Below are 25398 nucleotides of genomic sequence, written 5' to 3'. Positions count from 1 at the left end.
CATTTATGTCTGTATGTATCTATCACCTTTCAAGATATTTTATTATGTTCGCTCAGATCACAACTTGTTTACGTCTTGAGTGTCAGTTTGAGTCAGGCCTGCTCACCATAGATGCAAGAAGCCCAGATCCAGGTCAGATTTTCAGGCTATCCAGATAAGATAAATTATTCACAGAGCAGGTTTTTGTAAACTCAGAGTGGACCCTGCCTTCTTGAACCTTAAATTAGAAGATCAGAATCCATTCCCTCCATGACTCAACTTCATCAGATCCTCCACCCTCTTCCACCTGGATTCTTGAACCTGATAAAATGCAAGTAGATTGGTTTAGCATTGCTTGCCGCTAGTGAATCTATCTTTCCATGGATCTTACCGCTGACAGGCAGCTGGACTAGTGTTTGCTATACTTGTTAATAAAATGCAGAAATTATTATTCTACCTCTGAAGTCCAGCTGACTCTCACTTAATGTCCTTCCTCTTTCTACTTTTGCACAGTGGGACTACCTCCATTTTTCTCCAGTAACTTCAGAATCATCTTTTTTTCTCTCATGAATAAGGGGGGATAGATTTTCGTGCTGATGCTGATACCTCTATTGAAAGGTGTACTCCAGCTGTTCTCATTACCTTGTCAACACCAAGCTTTACAAACTTCAACTGGACCAGAATAACAACCCTCTCATTGTTTCCACTTGCATTTCTGTAGCTCATCTAAATTCTCTCTTCTGTCATTTATAATGAACAGGGAGCTTTAGGTGAGCTCCTGAGCTGAGCTAAGCAAAGAACCACTAACACTAATTAAAATCTTTTCATGAGTAGGGTTTGATAGCCTGGCTCTAAAACAGATTTCATCCTTCACAAAAGGAAGAGACCAAACCATGGTTTTACCATTATTTTCACTGGAATCCAGACCGCTGAGCTGTGGTGTCCGGGAGGGGTCAACTCCTTCCCCCTTTTTAGATTTTACTATGTTTAATTTTTAGATAGGAAACACATACTGCCACCCATATCAAACTGACTGGCAAGGAAAGCAATAAATAAACAAAATAAAGTACATTACTAAAATACCCTTCCTCTTGCCCTCTCACTCCCGTAATGGTTTCTGGAAGCAAAGGGATTTGCCACAGCCCTGCAAGTGAGGTTTGAGTGATCAGTGGAGAGTCCCCACCAGGGAACTATGACATCTTGCTCATCTGGGTAGAGCTGAAAGACCTCTTCTGGGATCAGTCACACCACCCTGAGGTAGCGGGACAAGTAAGCTCCCTAAAGTCTTGGCCAGAGTTAGTGTCTAAGGTTTCCAGTCAACCTCGTAGGCTGTTTTCCAATTCCAGTGCAATCTTCTCCATGACCAAGACCTCCAACAGCCTTCTCCTATATCAATCCTAAAGCATGGCATGACTTGCCACTACACAGAAGAGCCTCCTTCTCACTTCTTGAATTGCAAAAGAAGCTGAAGACCTGGCTTGTCGAGTAGTCCCAGTAGGCCCTAGGTTTGGCTAGGGCTCACATCTCCTCAGCACCAGGAGACCCTCCCACGTGATACAAGGCTCTATAAATTTGCATAACATATTTATCCCATAAACATTGTGAGTAATATGAACAGTAATAGAAAACAAATAAAAACATAAGAGTTCCCTTCTGTCACCGATGGTCATCTTCAGTCAGGGATCTGGATCGCTGCTCCTCTCCAACACCTGTAATACGATTTTACTACTGCTGTCTTGGCAAATTGTCAAATTGGGCCTTGGTTGGGAGACTGTTACCCATTAGTGCTGGGCAATAAGGATCCCTCTGAGTCATCGTGAAGTGGCAGGAACATTTCCTTACTGCTCATCTTCTCTGCTTCTTTGATGGCAGCTTGCCTTGCTTGGGCAATTTCCTTTGGTGGCGGCGAAGTGTGCCTGCATTGTCTTTTAGTCGATCACTAGGTACGTCCAGAATCTCCTTGCGCTGGGGTCAGGTTTTGTCTGTTCAAGGTTAGTTGTCCATGGGGAGCTTTAGGATCCTGTAGGCTTCCTCCATTGTTTGGGTCACTGGGCCATGTGTTTTTGACCCTCCGAGATGAATATTTAATGGAAGTGGTGGCCCCATTGATAGGGGATGTCATGTGAGTGCAAGTAGTCCATGACAGCCTTCATAGCTATCCTTCATTGTAGAGTGGCAGGTGCAATTTTAATTGAAGAAGAATAGTTTGTGACCCTCAAATGCTATATGTAATGAAGAACGCACAGTAGGCATGAGATCTTCCTTCTTGTCAAAAAAGTGAACTCGTTAGGATGTCTGGCGGCCTCCCTTTGTGAGCCCCTGGGGTTGGGACTGGGCACACGGTCCAATCGTATTGGTAGGTCATCCAGCCGATTATGGACATGGTGGAGCAGACTTTGAACAAACTGGCCTAAATATCTGGCCCCTTCACACCATAAGGTATACCCCGATCCTAATATTGTTGCAGTGGGATCTGTTTTCAAGGTCTTCCTGCTTGAGAGTGATGTCCGTATAATGTTCCTCAAGAGCAAGAATTCTGCAGCCATGATTGTGGAGTTCCGCCACAGGCTCTTATAGTGTGTGCTTTAAGTCATCAACTCTTGAACCTAGCATAGACAGGTGCTGCTGCACTTCTTTCAAGTTGTCCTTCAGGTCTTTCTGGAGTGTGGCTACTTTTTCTTTGATTTCTTGTAGAAAGTATTGCAGATAGGCTTCAAAAATAGGGGGGCCCGAGTCCGCCGCTGTGTCCTCAGTGTATGATCGACGGGAGCTTGCTTGACTTTTGTCCACCTTGTGAGCTGTGGAACCTTTCTGCGTTAGCATAACCTTGACGGAGGGATCCTATTGGTATCTGTTGGAAGACATGGAATCCAGTAGAGACCTGTGTGTTACGAAGTAAAGAGAAGAGATGGGCTGAGTTATGGGTGGTAATAAGCATTTGAGCCCGGAGGAGGTGTAGTTTTCCTCCAATGGCCATTGTGTCGCTATTGTACCTTTGGTTGACGCAGAAGAAAGAGGGGAGGGCAGGCGCCTTACCAGATGAAGCCCTGGAGTTGACTAAGTGCAGATGTGGTGAAGCACTGACGCTCTTATAATAGCCTTCCAAACTGAATAGAAGATAAGTGTGAAGATGTCCTTGGAGCTGCTCCTAGAGTGGGGGCAGCAACAGTGACAATCCGTCAAGGTAATGTGTCTGTGGATCCTCTATTTGGGCCCTTGGGATCTACAGGTGCATTCCCTTAACAAATGTTTGACTAAAAGGAAGGGCCTCCCCTCGCTATGGTCATGAAGAAAGACTGAACCCTGAATAGGCTCTATTGAACTAAATAATTAGTAACAGGTATGAGCACATTGAGCCTCACCGGATGGTTAGCAAAATTAGTAGGGATCCTATAGCCTTGAAGAAGGCTGTTGAGCCAGGAAGGCAGTTTAATGGTTGAAACACGTAGGAAATGATTTGGATGCAAGAAACATTACTATCTGCCGGCATCCTTGCATTTCGAATTTAACCTTGCCAGTGGTGCCCGTCTAATAATGTGAACACTGGGTATACACTATGCAATTTTAATCTATCTATGTCCGGGATCATATCAAGCTACAACTATCTGGGTACTCCCAACCATGGTTGAGTCCATCTAGGTGGTATTCAGCTACCTAGATGTAGAAAAGACACCGATGATGAAGCATACCACAATGAACAGTGGGTAAAGTGTCCTATTCCAATACTTTGTTATACCTGTGACATAGAGGTAGGATATAGTATTAGGTAGGATATATTTGTAGCTTCTGCATATTTCTTGAGTGGACTTTAGAGTATATATGGGGATTGTATGCAGATGGTGTTATCCTCCCAGTCCTATATGTGTGATATAATAGATGAGCAGACAAAAATGTATGTAACCTTTTTAATAACAGTTAAAATAAATATATTTTCTTTAATAAATTGAGAAAGTGAATGTCTGTGTATTCTTTGTGTTTTTTGCACAGGTTGCACAGTAAGTTTAGGAATTGACCTACGCAGATTCCGTTATACCTTGGGTAGTTTTTTTGTAGAATAGATGACTGAGGACCAGATTTAGATCTTGGCGGATGGAATACTCTGTCACAAACATGACGGATGCCCCGTCCACTGTATTATGATCTCCGTAGGATAAAATGGGATCATAATACGGCAGACAGGATATCCATCCCATTTGTGATGGAGAATTCCCGTCCGCCAATGTAGGAGGCTGGACTGGCTTGTAGTGAGTACCAAGGGGTACTTGCACCTTGCACCAGGCCCAGTTATCCCTTATTAGTGTATAGGGTGTCTAGCAGCTTAGGCTGATAGATAATGGTAGCTTAGCAGAGCAGCTTAGGCTGAACTAGGAGACGTGTGAAGCTACTACAGTACCACTTAGTGTCATATGCACAATATCATAAGAAAACACAATACACAGTTATACTAAAAATAAAGGTACTTTATTTTTATGACAATATGCCAAAGTATCTTAGAGTGTACCCTCAGTGAGAGGATAGGAAATATACACAAGATATATATACACAATAGCAAAAATATGCAGTATAGTCTTAGAAAACAGTGCAAACAAAGTATAGTTACAATAGGATGCAATGGGGAAACATAGGGATAGGGGCAACACAAACCATATACTCCAAAAGTGGAATGTGAACCACGAATGGACCCCAAACCTATGTGACCTTGTAGAGGGTCGCTGGGACTATCAGAAAATAGTGAGAGTTAGAAAAATAACCCTCCCCAAGACCCTGAAAAGTGAGTGCAAAGTGCACCAAAGTTCCCCTATGGACAAAATAGTCGTGTTAGAGGGAAAATGCAAGGAAAACACAAATCAGCAATGCAACAACGATGGATTCCTGACTGAGGGTACCTGTGGAACAAGGGGACCAAGTCCAAAAGTCACAAGCAGCTCGGAGATGGGCAGATGCCCAAGAAATGCCAGCGGTTGGTGCAAAGAAGCTCTTACTAGGCTGAAGAACTGTGAATACTGCAGGAACGACAAGGGCTAGAGACTTCCCCTTTGGAGGATGGATCCCCCATGCCTTGGAGAATCGTGCAGAAGTGTTTTCCCGCCGGATGGACGCCAACAAGCCTTGCTACACGCAAATCGTGCGTTTGGCGTTTTTGGACGCTGCTGGGGCCCAGGAGGGACCAGGAGGTCGCAAATTGGACCTGCAGAGAGAGGGGACGTCGAGCAAGACAAAGAGCCCTCACTGAAGCAGGTAGCCCCCGGAGAAGTGCCAGAAACAGGCACTACGAGGATGCGTGAAACGGTGCTCGCCGAAGTTGCACAAAGGAGTCCCACGTCGCCGGAGACCAACTTAGAAAGTCGTGCAATGCAGGTTAGAGTGCCGTGGACCCAGGCTTGGCTGTGCACGAAGGATTTCCGCCGGAAGTGCACAGGGGCCGGAGAAGCTTGCAAAGTCGCGGTTCCCAGCAATGCAGCCCAGCGAGGTGAGGCAAGGACTTACCTCCACCAAACTTGGGCTGAAGAGTCACTGGACTGTGGGGGTCACTTGGACGGTGTCGCTGGATTCGAGGGACCTCGCTCGTCGTGCTGAGAGGAGACCCAAGGGACCGGAAATGCAGCTTTTTGGTGCCTGCGGTTGCAGGGGGAAGATTCCGTCGACCCACGGGAGATTTCTTCGGAGCTTCTGGTGCAGAGAGGAGGCAGACTACCCCCACAGCATGCACAAGCAGGAAAACAGTCGAGAAGGCGGCAGGATCAGCGTTACAGAGTTGCAGTAGTCGTCTTTGCTACTATGTTGCAGGTTTGCAGGCTTCCAGCGCGGTCAGCGGTCGATTCCTTATCAGAAGGTGAAGAGGGAGATGCAGAGGAACTCGGCTGAGCTCATGCATTCGTTATCTAAAGTTTCCCCAGAGACAGAGACCCTAAATAGCCAGAAAAGAGGGTTTGGCTACCTAGGAGAGAGGATAGGCTACTAACACCTGAAGGAGCCTATCAGCAGGAGTCTCTGACGTCACCTGGTGGCACTGGCCACTCAGAGCAGTCCAGTGTGCCAGCAGCACCTCTGTTTCCAAGATGGCAGAGGTCTGGAGCACACTGGAGGAGCTCTGGACACCTCCCAGGGGAGGTGCAGGTCAGGGGAGTGGTCACTCCCCTTTCCTTTGTCCAGTTTCGCGCCAGAGCAGGGGCTAAGGGGTCCCTGAACCGGTGTAGACTGGCTTATGCAGAATTGGGCACATCTGTGCCCAAGAAAGCATTTCCAGAGGCTGGGGGAGGCTACTCCTCCCCTGCCTTCACACCATTTTCCAAAGGGAGAGGGTGTCACACCCTCTCTCAGAGGAAGTTCTTTGTTCTGCCATCCTGGGCCAGGCCTGGCTGGACCCCAGGAGGGCAGCTGCCTGTCTGAGGGGTTGGCAGCAGCAGCAGCTGCAATGAAACCCCAGGAAGGGCAGTTTGGCAGTACCAGGGTCTGTGCTACAGACCACTGGGATCATGGGATTGTGCCAACTATGCCAGGGTGGTATAGAGGGGGCAATTCCATGATCATAGACATGTTACATGGCCATATTCGGAGTTACCATGGTGAAGCTACATATAGGTAGTGACCTATATGTAGTGTACGCGTGTAATGGTGTCCCCGCACTCACAAAGTTCAGGGAATTGGCTCTGAACAATGTGGGGGCACCTTGGCTAGTGCCAGGGTGCCCTCACACTAAGTAACTTTGCACCTAACCTTTACCAGGTAAAGGTTAGACATATAGGTGACTTATAAGTTACTTAAGTGCAGTGTAAAATGGCTGTGAAATAACGTGGACGTTATTTCACTCAGGCTGCAGTGGCAGGCCTGTGTAAGAATTGTCAGAGCTCCCTATGGGTGGCAAATGAAATGCTGCAGCCCATAGGGATCTCCTGGAACCCCAATACCCTGGGTACCTTAGTACCATATACTAGGGAATTATAAGGGTGTTCCAGTAAGCCAATGTGAATTGGTAAAATTGGTCACTAGCCTGTTAGTGACAATTTAAAAGTAATGAGAGAGCATAACCACTGAGGTTCTGGTTAGCAGAGCCTCAGTGAGACAGTTAGGCACCACACAGGGAACATATACATGCACACCTATGAGCACTGGGGCCCTGTGTGACAGGGTCCCAGTGACACATACATATAGGCCACAAACCTATGAGCACTGGGGTCCTGACTAGCAGGATCCCAGTGACACATAACAACCATACTGAAAACATAGTGTTTTCACTATGAGCACTGATGCCTGGCTATCAGGATCCCAGTGAGACAGTGAAAACAGTGACAAACACCCTGACATACACTCACAAACAGGCCAAAAGTGGGGGTAACAAGGCTAGAAAGAGGCTACCTTCTCACAGCCAATATCTAAATCAGGCCCTGGGTCAAGAGCTGTTGTCCCAGTCCGATAGTGCTTGTCATCTTTCATGACACTGCTCAGGTCTGGCTCTTGGGTCTGGTCTGTCAACATGTCCCATCACCGGATGGAAGTACAATTATTATTGAAATATCAGTTTCTCACTGACTAGTGTATGGCGCACACCCCTGGGAAATGCCAGACAGGGAACCGAAAGTGGATTCCAAAAAAACTGGATCACATGCTAGAGCCCCCACCACCTGCCCAATCTGAGGTTAACATTCATAATAGCCACTATAGCCCTGTCCACTCCATTGGCTGCAATCCCATGACTCTTCTACCGTAAACAAACAAAATACCACACAACATGAATGGCAGCTTGAACACCCAATGACTGTAATGTAGGCTGATCAAAAATGCGAATGACATTTGAAATTAGAAATGACTGAGAAGGGCTGACTATTGTTATTACGTCATGATTTTCAAAGATCTGAGACTGTGACACACATGGAAAATGGCACTGAAAATGCAAGGTAAAATGACAATGCTATGACGTACACCCCCCCTCCGCGCCCCACCCTATACACATAGGTCGCTCATAGGATCACAGTAATAGAGGAAAGGAGAGCTTACCATGAGTACTGAGGTTGGCGTGCTCTGGGCTGACGTGACATCTCTTCCAGTACAGATCCGGGTTTGAGCTTCCTCCTTCCTGTTGATAAATGTTTGAGAGAGTTTTCATGAGTTTAGGAACACCTACGCCAACACTCCCTGTTTTTGTGCAGTGCCAGGTAGCGGAAGTGACATCACACGCCATTTGACCTTTACTTTGACTCACACACGCATGCTTACAAACACACAGACTCACACTCTCTCTCACACAGACACCCTCATCCACAAGCACGTATAAAAAATACATTTAAAAGCATTTTTTACCAACCTTACTTGCCAGATATGGTGACATGCTTTCTAATTATAATCCTTTTTATACACTAGTACTGAATTATATAATTCACTACTTGTGTAATGAAAATTTGACAGAAATCCAGGAACATGAAGCTTCAATGACATCCATGAGGAGGAGCTGCTCCTGTGCTCCAGGCACTGATTTTGCCACTTCTGAGGCCAGGGTCATAGAGCCAGGGGTCGCAAGGGACACGCCAGGGGTCCCAGTATGACGTCCATGAACAGAATTACCACGTTTGAAATGTAAATAGGTATTTTTCTTTACAAATTAGACAAGACTAGAGAGGTCGCACTAACACTGCCCCCCCTTGGATTCCTCCAATTTCCGCGCCACACTTTTTTTTAAAGTTTAAAATGACATTTAGGTGCTAAATGACATTCAGGTGCAGAATTATCCTTGGTGCATCATCCACATGTGTGTGAAAACAGTTGTTGAAGCAAAAATCACATTTAGGTGAAGAACACATTTCAGTGCAAAATCACTTTTATGGGCAAAATCACCCCTGGTGCATCTTGAACAGGTGTGTGCACACATTCTAACAAGATATTAGTAATAATAATAATAATAATGATGATACTATGCAAATCAACTATGAAGGAACCCTAAAAGGAGCAGTACAGCCAAATACAAGCAACTCCGCATGTGTTTCAGCCTTGTTGGGCCTCACCAGTGGGGTGCAGATTGAACTCCTATGCCACTGCATGCAAAGTTTGCACATCTGGAGTTTCTCCTTCCACCTTAGGGAGACTCATTTAGACAGATGACATAAGTACAACTCAGTCAGAGGGCCAGGAGAGAGGTACAAGGTAGACAAGAAAAAGAATCAAGGGAATTCTCATAATGGAGGAAGAGGAGTAAGGAAGAAACTGGATCAAAGTCAGTGGAAAGTCTAACGCCCATATTTATGAAAAAGTAGCGCAGCAGAGCTGATGTGCCACTTTTTCTGGGCCCCCCCCTACCGGCACATAACAACACCATGGTTGCGCCGTATTTATAATAGGCACACCATGGCGGTCGTTAGCACAATAGTGTCAACATTTTTTACGCTATTGTGTCGCTTTGCTACACTAGTGTCAAAAAGTTTGACGCTTGTGTAGCAAAGTGCAAGGAGGCCCATAGGTTACTATGGGAGCGTCATTTTAACACCTGCTCTGAGTAGGTGTTAAAAAGTACGCCAAAAGTGGTGCAGTGAATCTGTTAAATTTCACTGTGCCATTTTTTGCGGACTACCTAATGTCAGAACGCCCCCTTGCATACATTATGCCTGGCGCAGGCATAATGTGGCACAAGAGGTTACCAGGAGGCACAATGCATGCATCTATTCCATTTGTAAATATGGCGCGGGGAAAAGGCCACCGTAGCGCTTCCTCAGCGTAAAATAAATGATGCTAAGGCGGGGCAAGGGGCTCTTAAATGTGCCCCTAAATTCCATAAGCAGTAAACACGGGAAAGCTGGTTAACAGGAGCAGTCGAATCTCCTACAGAGAAAGTATCTGAGGTCGCTACCCCTGTCGCTGTGCCTTTTATACAACTTTTCTTCATTGCTAATCGGTGTGAGGTGCAGTGGCCGAGTGTGTAAGAGAGAGGTTGGGCTATGAAGTCAGAGCTTTCTTGCCAGTGGCTCCCATGTCCTTGCGTGGGGTCAGAGTTTACAGGAGCCTCTTGCTGTGTGGACTGCCACCCCCAACAATGGCCACATTCTCCAAGGTCGCTGCTCCCAGTGCCACATCTTTCCTCATGTAAAGACTGTGTGGGTGAGTTAGTATGTTCTCCCTGCAGTGGGGTGGGATGTTTAGTGCTAGGACAAGTGTGACAGTGCCTAGAGTCCAAACACGGAGGTGATGTGGCTTAGCAGGCCGCGTTTGGACTCAGGATCAGACTGATTTGCATTTGCTTATGACTGGCCCCCTTCTCTAATGGTACAGAAGCTTGGAGATGGATGATCCCTGTCTGTAACAACACATTGAGGAAAAAACAATGGATTAAAGGTGATCAGTAATTACCAATCATTAATACAAGCATTACATACATCATGTTTTTGTAATAAGTCACCATATGTGGCACAGGTATGCCCAGATGGGCGACCCGTACTACTCTATGCAACAGGATCGAAATAGCAACTCACTGATGAAGTACAAAATGGCCAAATACTTCTGAGGTTGTGTTTGGAATCCCTTGAGGGGGTCTGACCTATTGGTTTCGGATGCACTGTCCATGTTGGCTGATGTGCATATAATTGGTGCCTGTCTCAAGTAGCAAAGTGGCCAAAAAACAATGCCAGAGAGAGTCCATTTTTATTGCTGGAAAAGTGAGGGTCCAGATCAGACAGGATTACCAAAACCAGGATGCTGAAGAAAGCCTAGCCAGAGCCACAGTAGTTACAAACTACCGAAATATATCTTTCCTGCCAGCTATATTTAAAATGTGGAAGCCGTGGTTAAACTTCACTGGAACCTGAAATGAGAGAAAGGCCTCTGGCTTGACTCCTGAATCTTCACTTTCTGATAGAGAACAAGCTTTGGCACTCACCCTTTTCTAATCAATTTTCAGAAGTTTCTTGTGGGGTCCCCAAAGGATCCGCAATTAGTCCTACTCTATGTAACGTGCATATGGATCCTCTAGTCCACCTTGTTAGAACCAATTGCTACTCTTTTTATCATTATGCAGGCAATACTCATCTGGATCTACATCTTCGGCAAGAGTCCCCTAACTCTCAACTTTATTTCTATAGTTGCGTTAAGGACATTGCTGGCTGGAGTGATGCTCATCACTTAAAAGTTAACACTGGCAAGGCTCAAATTCTTCTCTTTGGCCCTTCGATGACAATTTGGTCAGATCGTTGGTCTCTTTCCACCAGTGCACCAGGTTCCACCAGGAGCCACATTTCATCACCTGTTCCCGTTAACACTAAAATCAGCACAGATACATCATACTCCTTTGAACATAAGAATACTTTGGAAATTGCTTCCTTTATTGTCTTTTTCTACAAGAAAAAACAGTAGCCAGGCTTTAGTTCATCAAGAATCGACTATGCAAATACAGTGTATCTTGGCCTTCAGGTGATACACAATATGGCAGCTCACCTAGGCAATGGCCTTTCACTTCACGTAGGTATCTCATTGGAATTTCAGACCATTTCTCTGCTTCCTAGTGGCCAGTCACACCCTCTTCAAGCCTCTTTGCATCTGCCGTAAGGCCGCACATAACCTTGGCGTCGATTTTTGTCAATCCAGTTCCATAAATATTGCCCGATCCGCGCTATTCACTCCACTTCATCCATTCTACTGGTTATTCCTCATTTTCGTAGGACTAGATCAGAAGGCAGAGCTCTCTCAGTCAGGAATGGAATCAGCTCCCTTTTTATCTGACAGAGCTTTCCGACCATCCTGCTTTTAGAAAGGGCATTAAAATGTAGTTATTAAGCAGATGAAACCAATTATTTAGCCCTTCGCTTTTGTTTCACTTCTTGAATCCGATTGTTAGCGCGATGATAGCTTGGTTTGTTCTACGCCAGCATTACAGGCATCCATCCATCCATTCATTCATTCATGAGAATGGTCTTATGTAAATGGGAGAGCCCTAAACAGGGCACCTTTCAGTTGTCTTTTTTAAAATATATTTAGATAAAACAATATAATTTGCTAAAAGTTATGTTGTTTGTAACAAACTAGGTTTCAAGTATTTAGGGACAGCAATTTAAGTACTATAGGGCAGATTTTATGACATTTCATGCAAAGCAGCACAGCAAAGCAACTTGCTGTGCTGAGTTGCGTGAAAGTGAGACATCAGTTATATTCCATAATTACAAAGATATGACGCATTTCTGCTGCCTCCTTGTGCTAAACTATGTGCTGCCTAGCACCAACGCAGGCATCCTTCCATTATAGTGCAAAGGTGCATGCCTTACAGGCAGGATTGTTTTGTGCAGGAAGGGACACATTCCTGCATGTGAACAATGATGAACAGCATTTTCCTTCTTCTATGTTTAAAACGTTACGCATCACACCTAGAAAAGAGAAGTAATGAGGATAAAAACAGATATTTCTCCCCGTTATACCTGGGTCTGTAAGGCGTACCATTTTGATGCATTCCCAAGTTTACAACTCTTCGTAAATCTAGAAATGCGCCAGAATCCATTCATGGATGTGTGGGAACACCCATACTCCACCAATGGAATGCCTCCCTGGTGGCACCAGGAAGTGATATGCACTGGTTTGTGTTACTTTGGATTTAATAAACCACACAGAATGACACAAGGTGTGGCTCTCGCTAAAGGACTTGCGGTGCCCTGCGACGACTTGCAACACACCAGGACAACGCAAGCCCTTAGTAATTCTGACCCTAAGTGATCGTTACACTATAGGAATATAATGGTGTTTTTGTTAGGAGTGTGGCTCCTGGTTGATAATTACCTTTCCACCCACCGTTCCCTTGGTGATGGGACAAACTCCTCCTTGATCCTGGATACAAGAAAACAAAAGGAGTGGTCTTACTTGCACTGTTTGCAGCTCATCACCTCTTTCGTATATGGATCACATACAGTTGCTCTATTTCCAGTGCTCAGTATTGAGATTTGCATTTCAAACACTGTATTACAATAGCTCCAGAGTACAAGACATTGAACAATGGTTTGGCATATAATTTAATCAAACTGGAAGTAAGTACACTCACCTGCAATATGAATGCCCATTGATGTATCACCATTTCAGATTCTGCACAACTATTAACAAATCAAACAATTGAATATGCCAGTATCTGTTGGTGAGGGTGAGCTAGCTTGGCACCCCATGCAAGCGCAGGAATGTTTCATGTGTGCCCTGTCAGAACCTACAGGGGACATTAAGGTTGTCCAAGTGGAGGTGTGGTCCCTGGCAGCGTGGTGCCTATCAGGGTATTGTCTTCTGAGCTTTGACAGCCTTGGTGATCTGACTCCTGTCCTTAGCCATAAGAATAAATGACCTAGTCCTACATCGTTAATCTGCTCATCTGGGCCAGGCCTTACACCGAGCTAGAGTCTTAAAGTCAAGGGTTACTTGTAAGCAGTGAGGACAGCAGCAGATGCAGCATACCCATCAGCAGCACAGATTTTTTGGGAGATTTTAAAAATCTGCAACTGAGAACTGCTGAGACAAAGGGCTTAGTTTGCAAACTGCATTATGTGGTGAGTGAGTAATACTACTCTCTGTCACGCCTATCTTTTCGGTGTGAAGGTCTCTCCAAAATGTCTGGAGATTTCTGGACACCTAGGATTATGTTTTTGTAGTGACTGTCGGTGGGACAGGGGGGGTGGCTGCAAAATGGTAAATAATTGCAAACAAATGGGAGTGGGCTGCAGGAGAGGGAATAAGGAGGGGTTTAAGGAGGGAAGTTTAAAGGCAAACTATGTTACTGCAGCCAAAAAGGCCCCAAACCAGTAATAAGTATACTCCACCTCAGCCTTAGAGCATGTCCAACACCACACATGGGCAGTCACAGGATACCGCAACACACTCCCATAGAATATAATGGAAGCAGGGAATCAAAATAACAACTCATAGGAAGTAATGTTAACTGAACAAAACTGACTCCAACGTCTCTGGCACCTCCTCACTCATGAAAAGGTGGCATATGAACTAAGAGGAGATGCAACTCGGCCAACAGAGACCTCTACTGTCCTATAAGATTATGAGCTCTGGGTTTATTTGACATTAGCCACTAAGCACTAGTACAGAGGGTAAAATGCCTGAACAGGAAGCTGAGGTGGATCATGGTCTAATAGAACTCATGCACTCAATGACTGTCACTGGGGGGAGAGGAAATATCAATAATATCAATATCAATAATATTTATAAAGCGCGCTACTCACCCGTGAGGGTCTCAAGCTGCTAGGGGAGGGGGTTACTGCTGCTCGAAGAGCCAGGTCTTGAGCTGCTCCGGAATGCGAAGTGGTCCTGGGTGGTCCTGAGGTTGGCGGGGAGGGAGTTCCAAGTCTTGGCCGCCAGGTAGGAGAAGGATTTCCCACCTGCCGTTGTGCGGCGGATGCGAGGGACGGTGGTGAGTGCGAGGTTGGCGGAGCGAAGTTGACGGGTGGGCGTGTAGGAACTGAGGCGACGGTTGAGGTATTCGGGTCCCTTGTTGTGGAGGGCTTTGTGTGCGTGGGTGAGGAGCCTGAAGGTGATCCTTTTGTTGACGGGTAGCCAGTGCAGGTGTCTCAGGTGGGAGGAGATGTGGCTGTTGCGGGGTATGTCGAGGATGAGGCGAGCGGAGGCGTTTTGTATTCGCTGAAGACGTTTCTGGAGTTTTGTGGTGGTTCCTGCGTATAGGGTGTTTCCGTAGTCCAGGCGGCTTGTGACAAGGCTGTGGATCACAGTTTTTCTGGTGTCGGCGGGGATCCAGCGGAAGATCTTTCGGAGCATGCGGAGAGTGAGGAAGCAGGAAGACGATACGGCGTTGACTTGTTTGGTCATGGTGAGAAGTGGGTCTAGGATGAATCCGAGGTTGCGTGCGTGGTCTGAGGGGGTAGGTGTGGTGCCCAGGCGGACGGGGTGTTTCCGAGGATGAGGACTTCCGTTTTGTCTGAGTTCAGTTTCAGACGGCTGAGTTTCATCCATTCTGCGACGTCTTTCATTCCGTCCTGCAGGTTGGTTTTGGCGATGGTAGGGTCCTTGGTGAGAGAAAGTATCAGCTGGGTGTCGTCGGCGTAGGAGATGATGTTGATGTTGTGTTTGCGTGCGATGTCGGCGAGGGGGCTCATGTAGACATTGAAGAGAGTCGGGCTGAGCGAGGATCCCTGTGGGACGCCGCAGATGATCTCGGTGGGGTCCGAGCGGAACGGCGGGAGGTAGACTCTTTGGGAGCGGTTAGAGAGGAAAGAGGTGATCCAGTCCAGGGCCTGTCCTTGGATACCGGTGGAGCGGAGGCGGGATATTAGGGTTCGGTGGCAGATGGTGTCGAAGGCGGCCGAGAGGTCGAGGAGGATGAGGGCGGCTGTTTCTCTGTTGTCCATCAGAGTTCTGAGGTAATCGGTGACTGCGATGAGGGCGGTTTCAGTGCTGTGGTTGGCTCGGAATCCGGACTGGGAGGGGTCGAGTAGGTTGTTGTCTTCAAGGAATTTGGTCAGTTGCTTGTTGACGGTCCTCTCGATGACTTTGGCCGGGAAGGGGAGGAGCGAGATGGGGTGGAAGTTCTTCAGGTCGTTGGGGTCCGCCGTAGGTTTCTTCAGGAGAGCATTGACTTCCGCGTGTTTCCAGCTCTCGGGGAAGGTGGCAGATGCAAACGAGCTGTTGATGATGGTCTGGAGGTGGGAGGCGCTGATGTCGTCGGCTTTGTTGAAGATGAAGTGGGGGCAGGGGTCCGAGGGGGCACTGGAGTGGATGGTGTTCATGGTAGCTTTTGTCTCTTCCGCGCTGATGTGGGTGCAGGCGCTGAGGGTGACGGCTGAGGCTGTGGGTTCCGTGGTGGTAGGCTGGGTCTGAGGGCCGAAGCTGTGGTGAAGGTCGGTGATCTTTCGATGGAAGAAGGTAGCGAGGGAGTTGCAGAGATCTTGTGAGGGCGTGATGGAGTTGGAGTTGGCGTCGGGATTGGAGAGCTCTTTGACGATGTTAAAGAGTTCTTTGCTGTTGTGAGTGTTCTTGTCCAGTCTGTCTTTGAAGGATGTTCTCTTGGTGGCGCGGATCAGCTGATGGTGTTCGCGGGTGGTGTTTTTGAGGGCGGACATGTTTTCTGTGGTGTGGTCTTTGCGCCAGGGGTACGGCAGGTTTTTTGGGATTCCTTGAGGGTGTCTGTGAACCATTGAGGTTTCTTGGCGATGGTCTGTCTTGGGAGGCGTCTGAGGGGTGCGAGGTTGTCAGCGCAGTTGGTGATCCATTGTGTGAGGCTGAGGGCTGCGTTGTTGGCGTCGGTGGAGATGGTAGGTTGGTGGTGGCTGAGAGTGGAGAGTAGCTGTTCCGTGGAGATTTTGTTCCAATGTCTGCGTGGGATGGGTTGTGTGCGGAGGTGGAGAGTCTTGCGTCTGAAGGTGAAGTGGACACATCTGTGGTCGGTCCAGTGTATTACGGAGGAGTGGCTGAAGGATACGTGGTTGCTGGCGGAGAAGATGGGATCGAGCGTGTGTCCGGCGATGTGGGTGGGTGTGTTCACCAGTTGCTTGAGACCGAGGTTGGCGAGGTTGTCGAGCAGAGTGGTGGTGTTGGTGTCGTTGTTCTGCTCCAAGTGGAAGTTGAGGTCTCCGAGGAGGATGTAGTCCGGCGAGGCTAGGGCGTGCGGGGAGATGAAGTCCGCAATGGATTCACTGAAGAGGGCGCGTGGTCCAGGGGGTCTCTAGATGAGAGTTCCTCTGAGGGTGGTCCTGGGGTCGGTGTGGATAAGGAAGTGCATGTGTTCGGCGGCGAGGGGGGTGTCTTCGGTGTAAGTGGTGATGTTGATGGAGTCCTTGAATATGATGGCGATTCCTCCTCCGACTTGGTTGGTGCGGTCTCTCCTGGCGATCTTGTAGCCGTCGGGGATGGCTATGGCGATGTCGGGGGCCGAGGAGGCGTTCATCCAGGTCTCAGTGATGCAGGTGACATCTGGTGCGGTGGAGTCCAGGAGGTCCCATAGTTCAATGGCGTGCTTGTGGACGGAGCGTGCGTTGATGAGGATGCATTTGAGGTGGTTATTGGCGCGTGGGCTGGCGGGCGGGGTGCAGTTGCGGTGGAAGGTGTACTTGCAGGTAAGGCATGCGAAGGGTCCATGGGTGCGTTTCGGGTTGGCTTGGAAGCAGGTTCTAGAGCATCCCGGGTTGAGTGCGTGGAGGGAGGTGGGGTCGTAGCGGTGCTGCGAGGCTTGGGAGTGCTGGGGGCCAGGGGTCGTGGCGCTGGGCGCGGTCCAGGCGCAGCGGCCGCCATAATAGGGAGGAGGGGGGAGGAGGGGTCAGCTGGGGGTGGGAGGGGGGGCGACGAATGGGAGCAGGGGGGGGCGGGGCCGAACGGGTGGTGGTGGCGGGAGAGCAGAGGGCGGGGGGTGGGGGGATCAGATAGAGGGGAAGGGAAAGAAGATAGGGAAGAGATGGATTACAGAAGAAGAGAGGAATCAGAAGAAGAGAAGAGAGGAGTCAGAAGAAGAGAGGAGAAGAACAGAAAAGAAGAAAAGAACACGAAGGAGATGGAGTGCAGGAGCAGAAGAACACAGAAGAAGAAAAGAACACGAAGGAAATGGAGTGCAGGAGCAGAAGAACACAGAAGAAGAAAAGAACACGAAGGAAATGGAGTGCAGGAGCAGAAGAACACGAAGGAAATGGAGTGCAGAAGCAGAAGAACACAGAAGAAGAAAAGAACACGAAGGAAATGGAGTGCAGGAGCAGAAGAACACAGAAGAAGAAAAGAACACGAAGGAAATGGAGTACAGATGGAGAAGAACACAAAGAAAATGGGGTGAGGACGAGGTGCAGAACACGAAGAAAATGGATGCCAGAGGAGGGCAGAAAACGAAGAAAAATGGACAGAGAGAGGACAGCAGAGGTATGAAGAAAAAGTTGGAAGAGAGAGAGTTCAGAAGACAGAGGTGAGTAACGAGGGGCTGGGTGGGGGGAGCGCAGGGAGTACTTACGGTTTTGCTGGGAGGTGGCAGGAGCCTGGGCAGGTGGAGCTGCAGCGGCGGGGGAAGCGACCTACCCTAGGGTCAAGGGTCAGGTTGAGAAGGGATTTTTTGGGTTTAAGATAAGACGGGGATGTCTGTCTGAAATTCTATACTTATGTTTCTAAAAAGCAATGAAAAACCATGGGAACCTTAAACCTTAAATATATTTACATATTCACATTTAGGCATAAAAAGACAATATAATTTGCTAAATGTAACATTTTTCTGTAATAAATTAGGTCACAAGTATTCAAGGACAGCACTTTAACTACTAAACCAGGTCCACTGTCAGAACACCAAGTGAGCTTTCTATTATAGAAAGATAATGGTTTGGTTGGGAGGATGACTCTGGGTGGATAATTACCTTTCCAGCCACCATTCCCTTGGGGATGGGACAAACTCCTCCTTGATCCTGGGTAAGAAAAAAAGAAAAGGAGTTTTCTTACTTGCACTGTTTGCAGCTCGTCACTTCTTTTGTATATAGATCGAATACAACTGGTCAATTTCCAGTGTTCAGTATTGAGATTTGCATCTTCATGGACTGTATCATAATAGCTCCAGAGTACAAGACATTGAACAATGGCCTGGCATATAATTGCATCAAAGTGGAGGCAATTACACTTACCTGCAATGTGAATACCTATTGCTGTATCACCATTTCAGATTCTTGGAGGGCTGCACAACTATTAACAAACCAAACGATTGAATGCGCCAGGACCTGCTGGTGAGGGTGAGCTAGCTTGGCACCCCGTGCAAGCACTGGAATGTTTCACATGTGCCCTGTCAGAACCTAGAGGGGACATTAAGGTTGTCCAAGTGGCAGTGTGGCCCCTGGCAGTGTGGTGCCTAGCAGGGTATTGTCTTCTGAGCTTTGACAGCCTTGGGTGATCTGACTCCCGGCCTTCGCCATAAGAATAGATGACCTGGTCCTACATCGTTAATCTGCTCATCCGGGCCAGGCTTTACAACCAGGTGGCCTCTTAAAGTCAAGGGTTTAACTGTGAGGAGTGAGGACAGCAGCAGATGCAGCATAACCATCACCACCACTGATATTTGGGAGATTTTAAAAGTCTGCAGCTGGGAATTGCTGAGACAAAGGGATTCATTTGCACACTGCATTATGTGGTAAGTGAGTAATACTACAGTAGTATTACTCCCGTACTACAAAATGCTATTCACTAACCTACTCGCAGACACCTCACCCTCTGTCACGCCTATCTTTTCGGTGTGAAGGTCCCATCAAAAGGTCTGGAGTTTTCCACACAGCTAAGATTATGTTTCTGTAGTGAATGTGGGTGGGGCAGGGGTGTGGCTGCAAGATGGGGAATAATTGCAAACAAATGGGAGTGGGCTGCAGGAGAGGGAATATGGAGGGGTTTAAGGAGGGATGTGTAAAAGCAAACTATTTTACTGCAGCTAAAAAGGCCCCAAACCAGTAATAAGTATACTCCACCTCAGCCTTAGAGTACGTCCAACACCACACATGGACACTCACAGGATACCGCAGCACACTCCCATAGAATATAATGGAAGCAGGGAATTAAAATAACAACTCATAGGAAGTAATGTTCACTGAACAAAACTGACTCCAGCGTCTCTGGCACATCTAAGCTCATGAAAAGGTGGCATATGAACTAAGGGGAGATGCAACTCGGCCAACAAAGACCTCTACTATCCTATAAGATCACGAGTTCTGGGTTGATTTGACATTAGCCACTAAGCACTAGTACAGAGGGTAATATGCCTAAATAGGAAGATGAGGTGGAACATGGTCTAATAGAACTCATGCACTCAGTGACTGTCATTAGGGGTGGAGGTGGGGGAGGGGCAAGAGGGCGGAGGGTCAGGTTGGGAAGGGATTTTTTGGGTTTAAGTTAGGACGGGAATGCCTGTCTGAAGTTCTGTACTTATGTTTAAAAAGGCAATAAAAAACTAACGAAACCTTAAATATATTCACATATTCACATTTAGGCATAAAAAGACAATATCATTTGCTAAATGTAACATTTTTCTGTAATAAATTAGGTCACAAGTAGTCAAGGACAGCACTTTAACTACTAAATCAGGTCCACTGTCAGAACACCAAGTGAGCTTTCTATTAATGAAAGATAATGGTTTGGTTGGGAGGGTGGATAATTACCTTTCCAGCCACCATTCCCTTGGGGATGGGACAAACTCCTCCTTGATCCTGGGTAAGAAAAAAAGAAAAGGAGTTGTCTTACTTGCACTGTTTGCAGCTCGTCACTTCTTTTGTATATAGATCGAATACAACTGGTCAATTTCCAGAGTTCAGTAGTGAGATTTGCATCTTCATGCACTGTACCACAATAGCTCCAGAGTACAAGACATTGAACAATGGCTTGGCATATAATTGCATCAAAGTGGAGGCAATTACACCTACCTGCAATGTGAATGCCTATTGCTGTATCACCATTTCAGATTCTTGGAGGGCGGGAGGGATGCACAACTATTAACAAACCAAACGATTGAATGCGCCAGGATCTGCTGGTGAGGGTGAGCTAGCTTGACACCCCATGCAAGCACAGTAATGTTTCCTGTGTGCTCTGTCAGAACCTAGAGGGGACATTAAGGTTGTCCAAGTGGCAGTGTGTTGCCTGGCAGTGCGGTGCCTATCAGGGTATTGGCTTCTGAGCTTTGACAGCCTTGGGTGATCTCACTCCTGGCCTTCGCCATAAGAATAAATGACCTGGTCCTACATCGTTAATCTGCTCATCTGGGCCGGTCCATACACCAAGGTAGCCTCTTAAATTCAAGGGTAACTTGTAAGTAGTGAGGATAGCTGCAGATGCAGCATACCCATCAGCAGTGCTGATTTTTTGGAAGATTTTAAAAGTATGCAACTGAGAATTGCTGAGACAATGGGCTTCATTCACAAACTTCATTATGTAGTAAGTAAGTAATACTTCAGTAGTATTACTCAGGTACTACAAAATGCTATTCACTAACCTACTCGCAGACACCTCACCTTCTGCCACGCCTATCTTTTTGGTGTGAAGGTCTCTCCAAAATGTCTGGAGATTTCTGCATCCATTTAGCTGTGATCAAGGCAGTTCTTCGTCGAATCGTCAGGATTTTGCATTTGTATGTGCTGCTACTCAGAATAAACGCCTGGATATTACTTGAACTGGTGCCTCAACATTTTGTTTTCATTATGTGACAATGGGATGCTTCGCCCTTGGAGTTGAGGCCGCCCTGCAGGGTCAGAGGCCCCCTTACAGAGCTGGCGTTGTGGAGTAGATGATTGATAAGGGGGCCCAACCTGTTTGCCTTTGTGTGAAATATGGCATTTATCCTAAATACTGGACACAGAGATGAGCAAGGGATGGAAGGGAGGTATTTTACCTCGCTTCTAGCATTTCAAGATTTCCTTGCCAAGATATTTAATGTGGCAGCAACAGTTTACAGCACATGGAGATTGAATCAGTGTTTAACCGGGTGCACTATAAATAACATTATCTCAAGTGTTGTGTCTGAAACGATATTATAGCAATTTTAAGATTAAGCACTACACCAACGGCGATAAAGACTGTATAGTGCATTATGGGACTTGTATTCTGGGACCAACAGGTCACGTGAGCAATGATTGAAAAAGCACTGATTTTTGGAACAGCTGCATCCGTTTACCTGTGATCAAGGCAGTTCTTCGCCGAAACACGTCAGGATTTTGCATTTGTATGTGCTGCTACTGTTGGAGTGTGTCTTTTAAAATCAATATTAACATGGAAAGCTTGCAATATATTCTGTAATGAAGCTGCATAGAAAATGTGTTAACGTAGGAAATAATTCATGCGTCTGAAATGTGCCCACGGGGAGTGGCCACTAATGTATACGAAGACTAATGAAACTTATTAATGATGAATTAATAATGTACTAACGTATGGATTTGTATTAGCATATTATGATTAAAGTCATGTATTGGGGTTTTGCTAAATTAATCACTAGGCCTTAGTTAGCAAGAGTCTGGGCCTAGCTGCCTGGTCTCATATTAAACTGTGTTTTTTCTAACGTGCAATGTGCTGTTTTCCTGAAGGACACAAAGCTGTACTTTTCCAGAAGCTAGAGATATGTGTGTGTAGCTGTAGTAAATTCTTTCTCATGGGACCCGACTAGCTCAAGGAGACATTCTTGCTGAATGCAACAGTGTAATTCGTAATAGGTACAAGGCTTTCTGGAATAGGAGAAACAATTGGACTACTGACTGGAGCGTAAAGTGTAACTTTTCTTACCTGACATTCCACCCGATGAAGACGTCAATTTACGGAGCCAATCAACTGCATGAGAACTGTGTTTTGTGAAAAATTCTAGTAAGGTGTGTGGAGAATTATTGGACAGAGATAATGATGCACCAATTATTATCCAATGGGGAATTAAGGGCTAGTTCGACAGTTTTCATATAACCGCATGACCCGAGGAGAAATCATTATTGGGACACTTTTGCTATTATTCTGACATTCTGCCTTAAGCCATACTTTGCCATTGCTCTTTTAAGTCTTTTCTGTTTATTCTTCCTGATACTTCAACCATCCTCTATCTAAGTCCTTACTGATGCTTGCTTCACCTTCATATGAGGGAAGAGCTTTGTTCTTTAGCTATGCCATACTGAGACTTTGCCTTGTCCTATCCTTGCTGATGGTGAATCGACTGATGTCCTGAGGACGAAGACTGACGCTGTTTGCTGATTCGTTGGAGGGGTAACTATCTGATGACAATTGTAATTGTCTGTTTGCCTTTTCTTTCTAGGTACCAACTGCTCTTTCGATAGAGGCCATAGTTAGATGTTTTCCAAATTGGTTTTTCTAAATTGTTTTGCATGAAGCCCAACATGCCGATGCTAATTCGAGGTTAGTTAAGGTGTTCACTAATATTTGACGCAAATAGACAAATGACTGAGTTCTTGCTTTGTTGAATCTTGTACTCTGAGACTTTGCTAAGCTGCTTCTTATTAATGATGGATTAATGCTTAAATGAACATTCTCTATGCGTTGAGTAACTGTGTTCAAATTATGTATCTGAAAAGCTACTAATGAGATTGATTGCTAATGAGATTTACGGAGATGACTATTAGATTGTAATCAATAGGGAATAAATATCCTAACACTTAACTAGATTTGTGTGGTTATTCATTGGCCGAAAGGTCATGGTGAATTCGTTATTGATTCCTATTAAATGTTATTGATTATCTTGATGATTAGTTACTAAGAGATTGATTGGGTTATTGAGATATTGATTGTGATGCCAGAAAGATACCTTGTACTGGGAAGTCTCCGTACGTGGTCAAAAGGTTCATCGGCCTAGGCGTGTCTCCTTGTAAGTTTACTTATCAAGGCTCTGACGCGCTATCACTACTCAGAATAAACACCTGGATATTACTTGAACTGGTGCCTCAACATTTTGTTTTCATTATATGACAATGGGATGCTTCGCCCTTGGAGTTGAGGCTGCCCTGAAGGGTTAGAGGCCCCCTTACGGAGCTGGCGTTGTGGAGTAGATTTTTGGACACCTAAGATTATGTTTTTGTAGTGACTGTGGGTGGGGCAGGGGAATGGCTGCAAAATGGGGAATAACTGCACACAAATGGGAGTGGGCTGCAGGAGAGGGAATAAGGAGGGGTTTAAGGAGGGATGTGTAAAGGTAAACTATGTTACTGCAGCCAAAAAGGCCCCAAATCAGTAATAACTATACTCCACCCCAGCCTTAGAGTACGTCCAACACCACACATGGCCACTCACAGGATACCACAACACACTCCCACAGAATATAATGGAAGCAGGAATTTAAAATAACAACTCATAGGAAGTAATGTAAACTGAACAAAACTGACTCCAACATATCTGGCACCTCCTCGCTCATGAAAAGGTGGCATATGAACTAAGATGAGATGCAACTCGGCCAACAGAGACCTCTACTGTCCTATAAGATTACGCGCTCTGGGTTTATTTGACATTAGCCACTAAGCACTAGTACAGAGGGTAATGTGCATGAATGGGAAGACGAGGTGGAACATGGTCTAATAGAACTCATGCACTCAATGACTGTCACTAGGGGTGGAGGTGGAGGATGGGCAGGAGGGCGGAGGGCCGGGTTGAGAAGGGATTTTTTGGGTTTAAGTTAACATGGGGATGCCTGTCTGAAGTTCTGTACTTATGTTTCTAAAAAAACTATAAAAAAATCTATGGAAACCTTAAATATGTATACATATTCACATTTAGGCATAACAAGACAATATAATTTGCTAAATGTAACATTTTTATCTAACATATTAGGTTACGAATAGTCAAGGACTGCACTTTAACTAGTAAACCAGGTCCAATGTCAGAACACCAAGTGAGGTTTCTACTATAAAAAGATAATGGTTTGGTTGGGAGTCTGACTCTGGGTGGATAATTACCTTTCCAGCCACCATTCCCTTGGTGATGGGACAAACTCCTCCTTGATCCTGGGTAAGCAAAAAATGCAAAGGAGTTGTCTTACTTGTACTGTTTGCAGCTCGTCACTTCTTTTGTATATAGATGGAATACAACTGGTCAATTTCCAGTGCTCAGTATTCAGATTTGCATCTTCATGCACTGTATAACAATAGCTCCAGAGGACAAGACATTGAACAATGGCCTGGCATATAACTGCATCAAACTGGAAGTAAGTATACTTACCTGCAAGATGAATGTCCATTGCTGTGTCACCATTTCAGATTCTTGAAGGGCAGGAGGGCTGCACAACTCTTAACAAATCAAACAATTGAATGTGCCAGGATCTGCTGGTGAGGGTGAGCTAGCTTGGCACCCTGTGCAAGCACTGGAATGTTTTATGTGTGCCCTGTCAGAAACCACAGGGGACATTAAGGTTGTCCAAGTGGCAGTGTGGTCGCTGGCAGTGCAGTGCCTATCAGGGTATTGTCTTCTGAGTTTTGACAGCCTTGGGTAATCTGACTCCTGGCCTTCGCCATAAAAATAAATGACCTGGTCCTACATCGTTAATCTGCTCATCCGGGCCAGGCTTTACAACCAGGTGGCCTCTTAAAGTCAAAGGTTTAACTGTGAGGAGTGAGGACAGCAGCAGAAGCAGCATAACCATCACCACCACTGATGTTTTGGGAGATTTTAACAGTCTGCAGCTGGGAATTGCTGAGACAAAGGGATTCATTTGCAAACTGCATTATGAGGTAAGTGAGTAATACTACAGTAGTATTACTCACGTACTGCAAAATGCTATTCACTAACCTATTCGCAGACACCTCACCCTCTGTCACGCCTATCTTTTCGGTGTGGAGGTCTCTCGAAAATGCCTGGAGTTTTCCGCACAGCTAAGATTATGTTTTTGTAGTGACTGTGGGTGAGGTAGGGAAATGGCTGCAAAATGGGACATAATTGCAAACAAATGGGAGTGGGCTGCAGGAGAGGGAATAAGGAGGGGTTTAAGGAGTGACATGTAAAGGAAAACTATGCTACTGCAGCCAAAAAGGCCCCAAACCAGTAATA

The 25398-nt window shown here is 46.2% G+C and overlaps 1 protein-coding gene across 4 annotated transcripts in view; it reads right to left on the bottom strand.

Moving 5' to 3' along the window:
- The window catches only part of SPMIP6 (sperm microtubule inner protein 6), a 189310-nt gene that overhangs the window by 76830 nt on the left and 87082 nt on the right, over positions 1–25398 (bottom strand). For 3 of the 4 annotated variants that reach the window (XM_069215670.1, XM_069215752.1, XM_069215825.1), the window contains 5 exons: positions 24312–24359; positions 20043–20090; positions 18267–18314; positions 12721–12768; positions 7975–8053 (listed from right to left, as the gene is read on the bottom strand). In XM_069215670.1, the coding sequence (XP_069071771.1) occupies positions 7975–8053; positions 12721–12768; positions 18267–18314; positions 20043–20090; positions 24312–24359 (271 nt within the window). The remainder of the gene's footprint in view (positions 1–7974; positions 8054–12720; positions 12769–18266; positions 18315–20042; positions 20091–24311; positions 24360–25398) is intronic. The other variant, XM_069215898.1, reaches the window with a different exon arrangement.

This window comes from Pleurodeles waltl, chromosome 1_1 (assembly GCF_031143425.1).
Source record: "Pleurodeles waltl isolate 20211129_DDA chromosome 1_1, aPleWal1.hap1.20221129, whole genome shotgun sequence".
Classification (NCBI taxonomy): Eukaryota; Metazoa; Chordata; class Amphibia; order Caudata; family Salamandridae; genus Pleurodeles; species Pleurodeles waltl.
The sequence above is the reverse complement of the archived record's forward strand: the minus strand, read 5'-3'. Positions and strand labels throughout refer to the sequence as shown.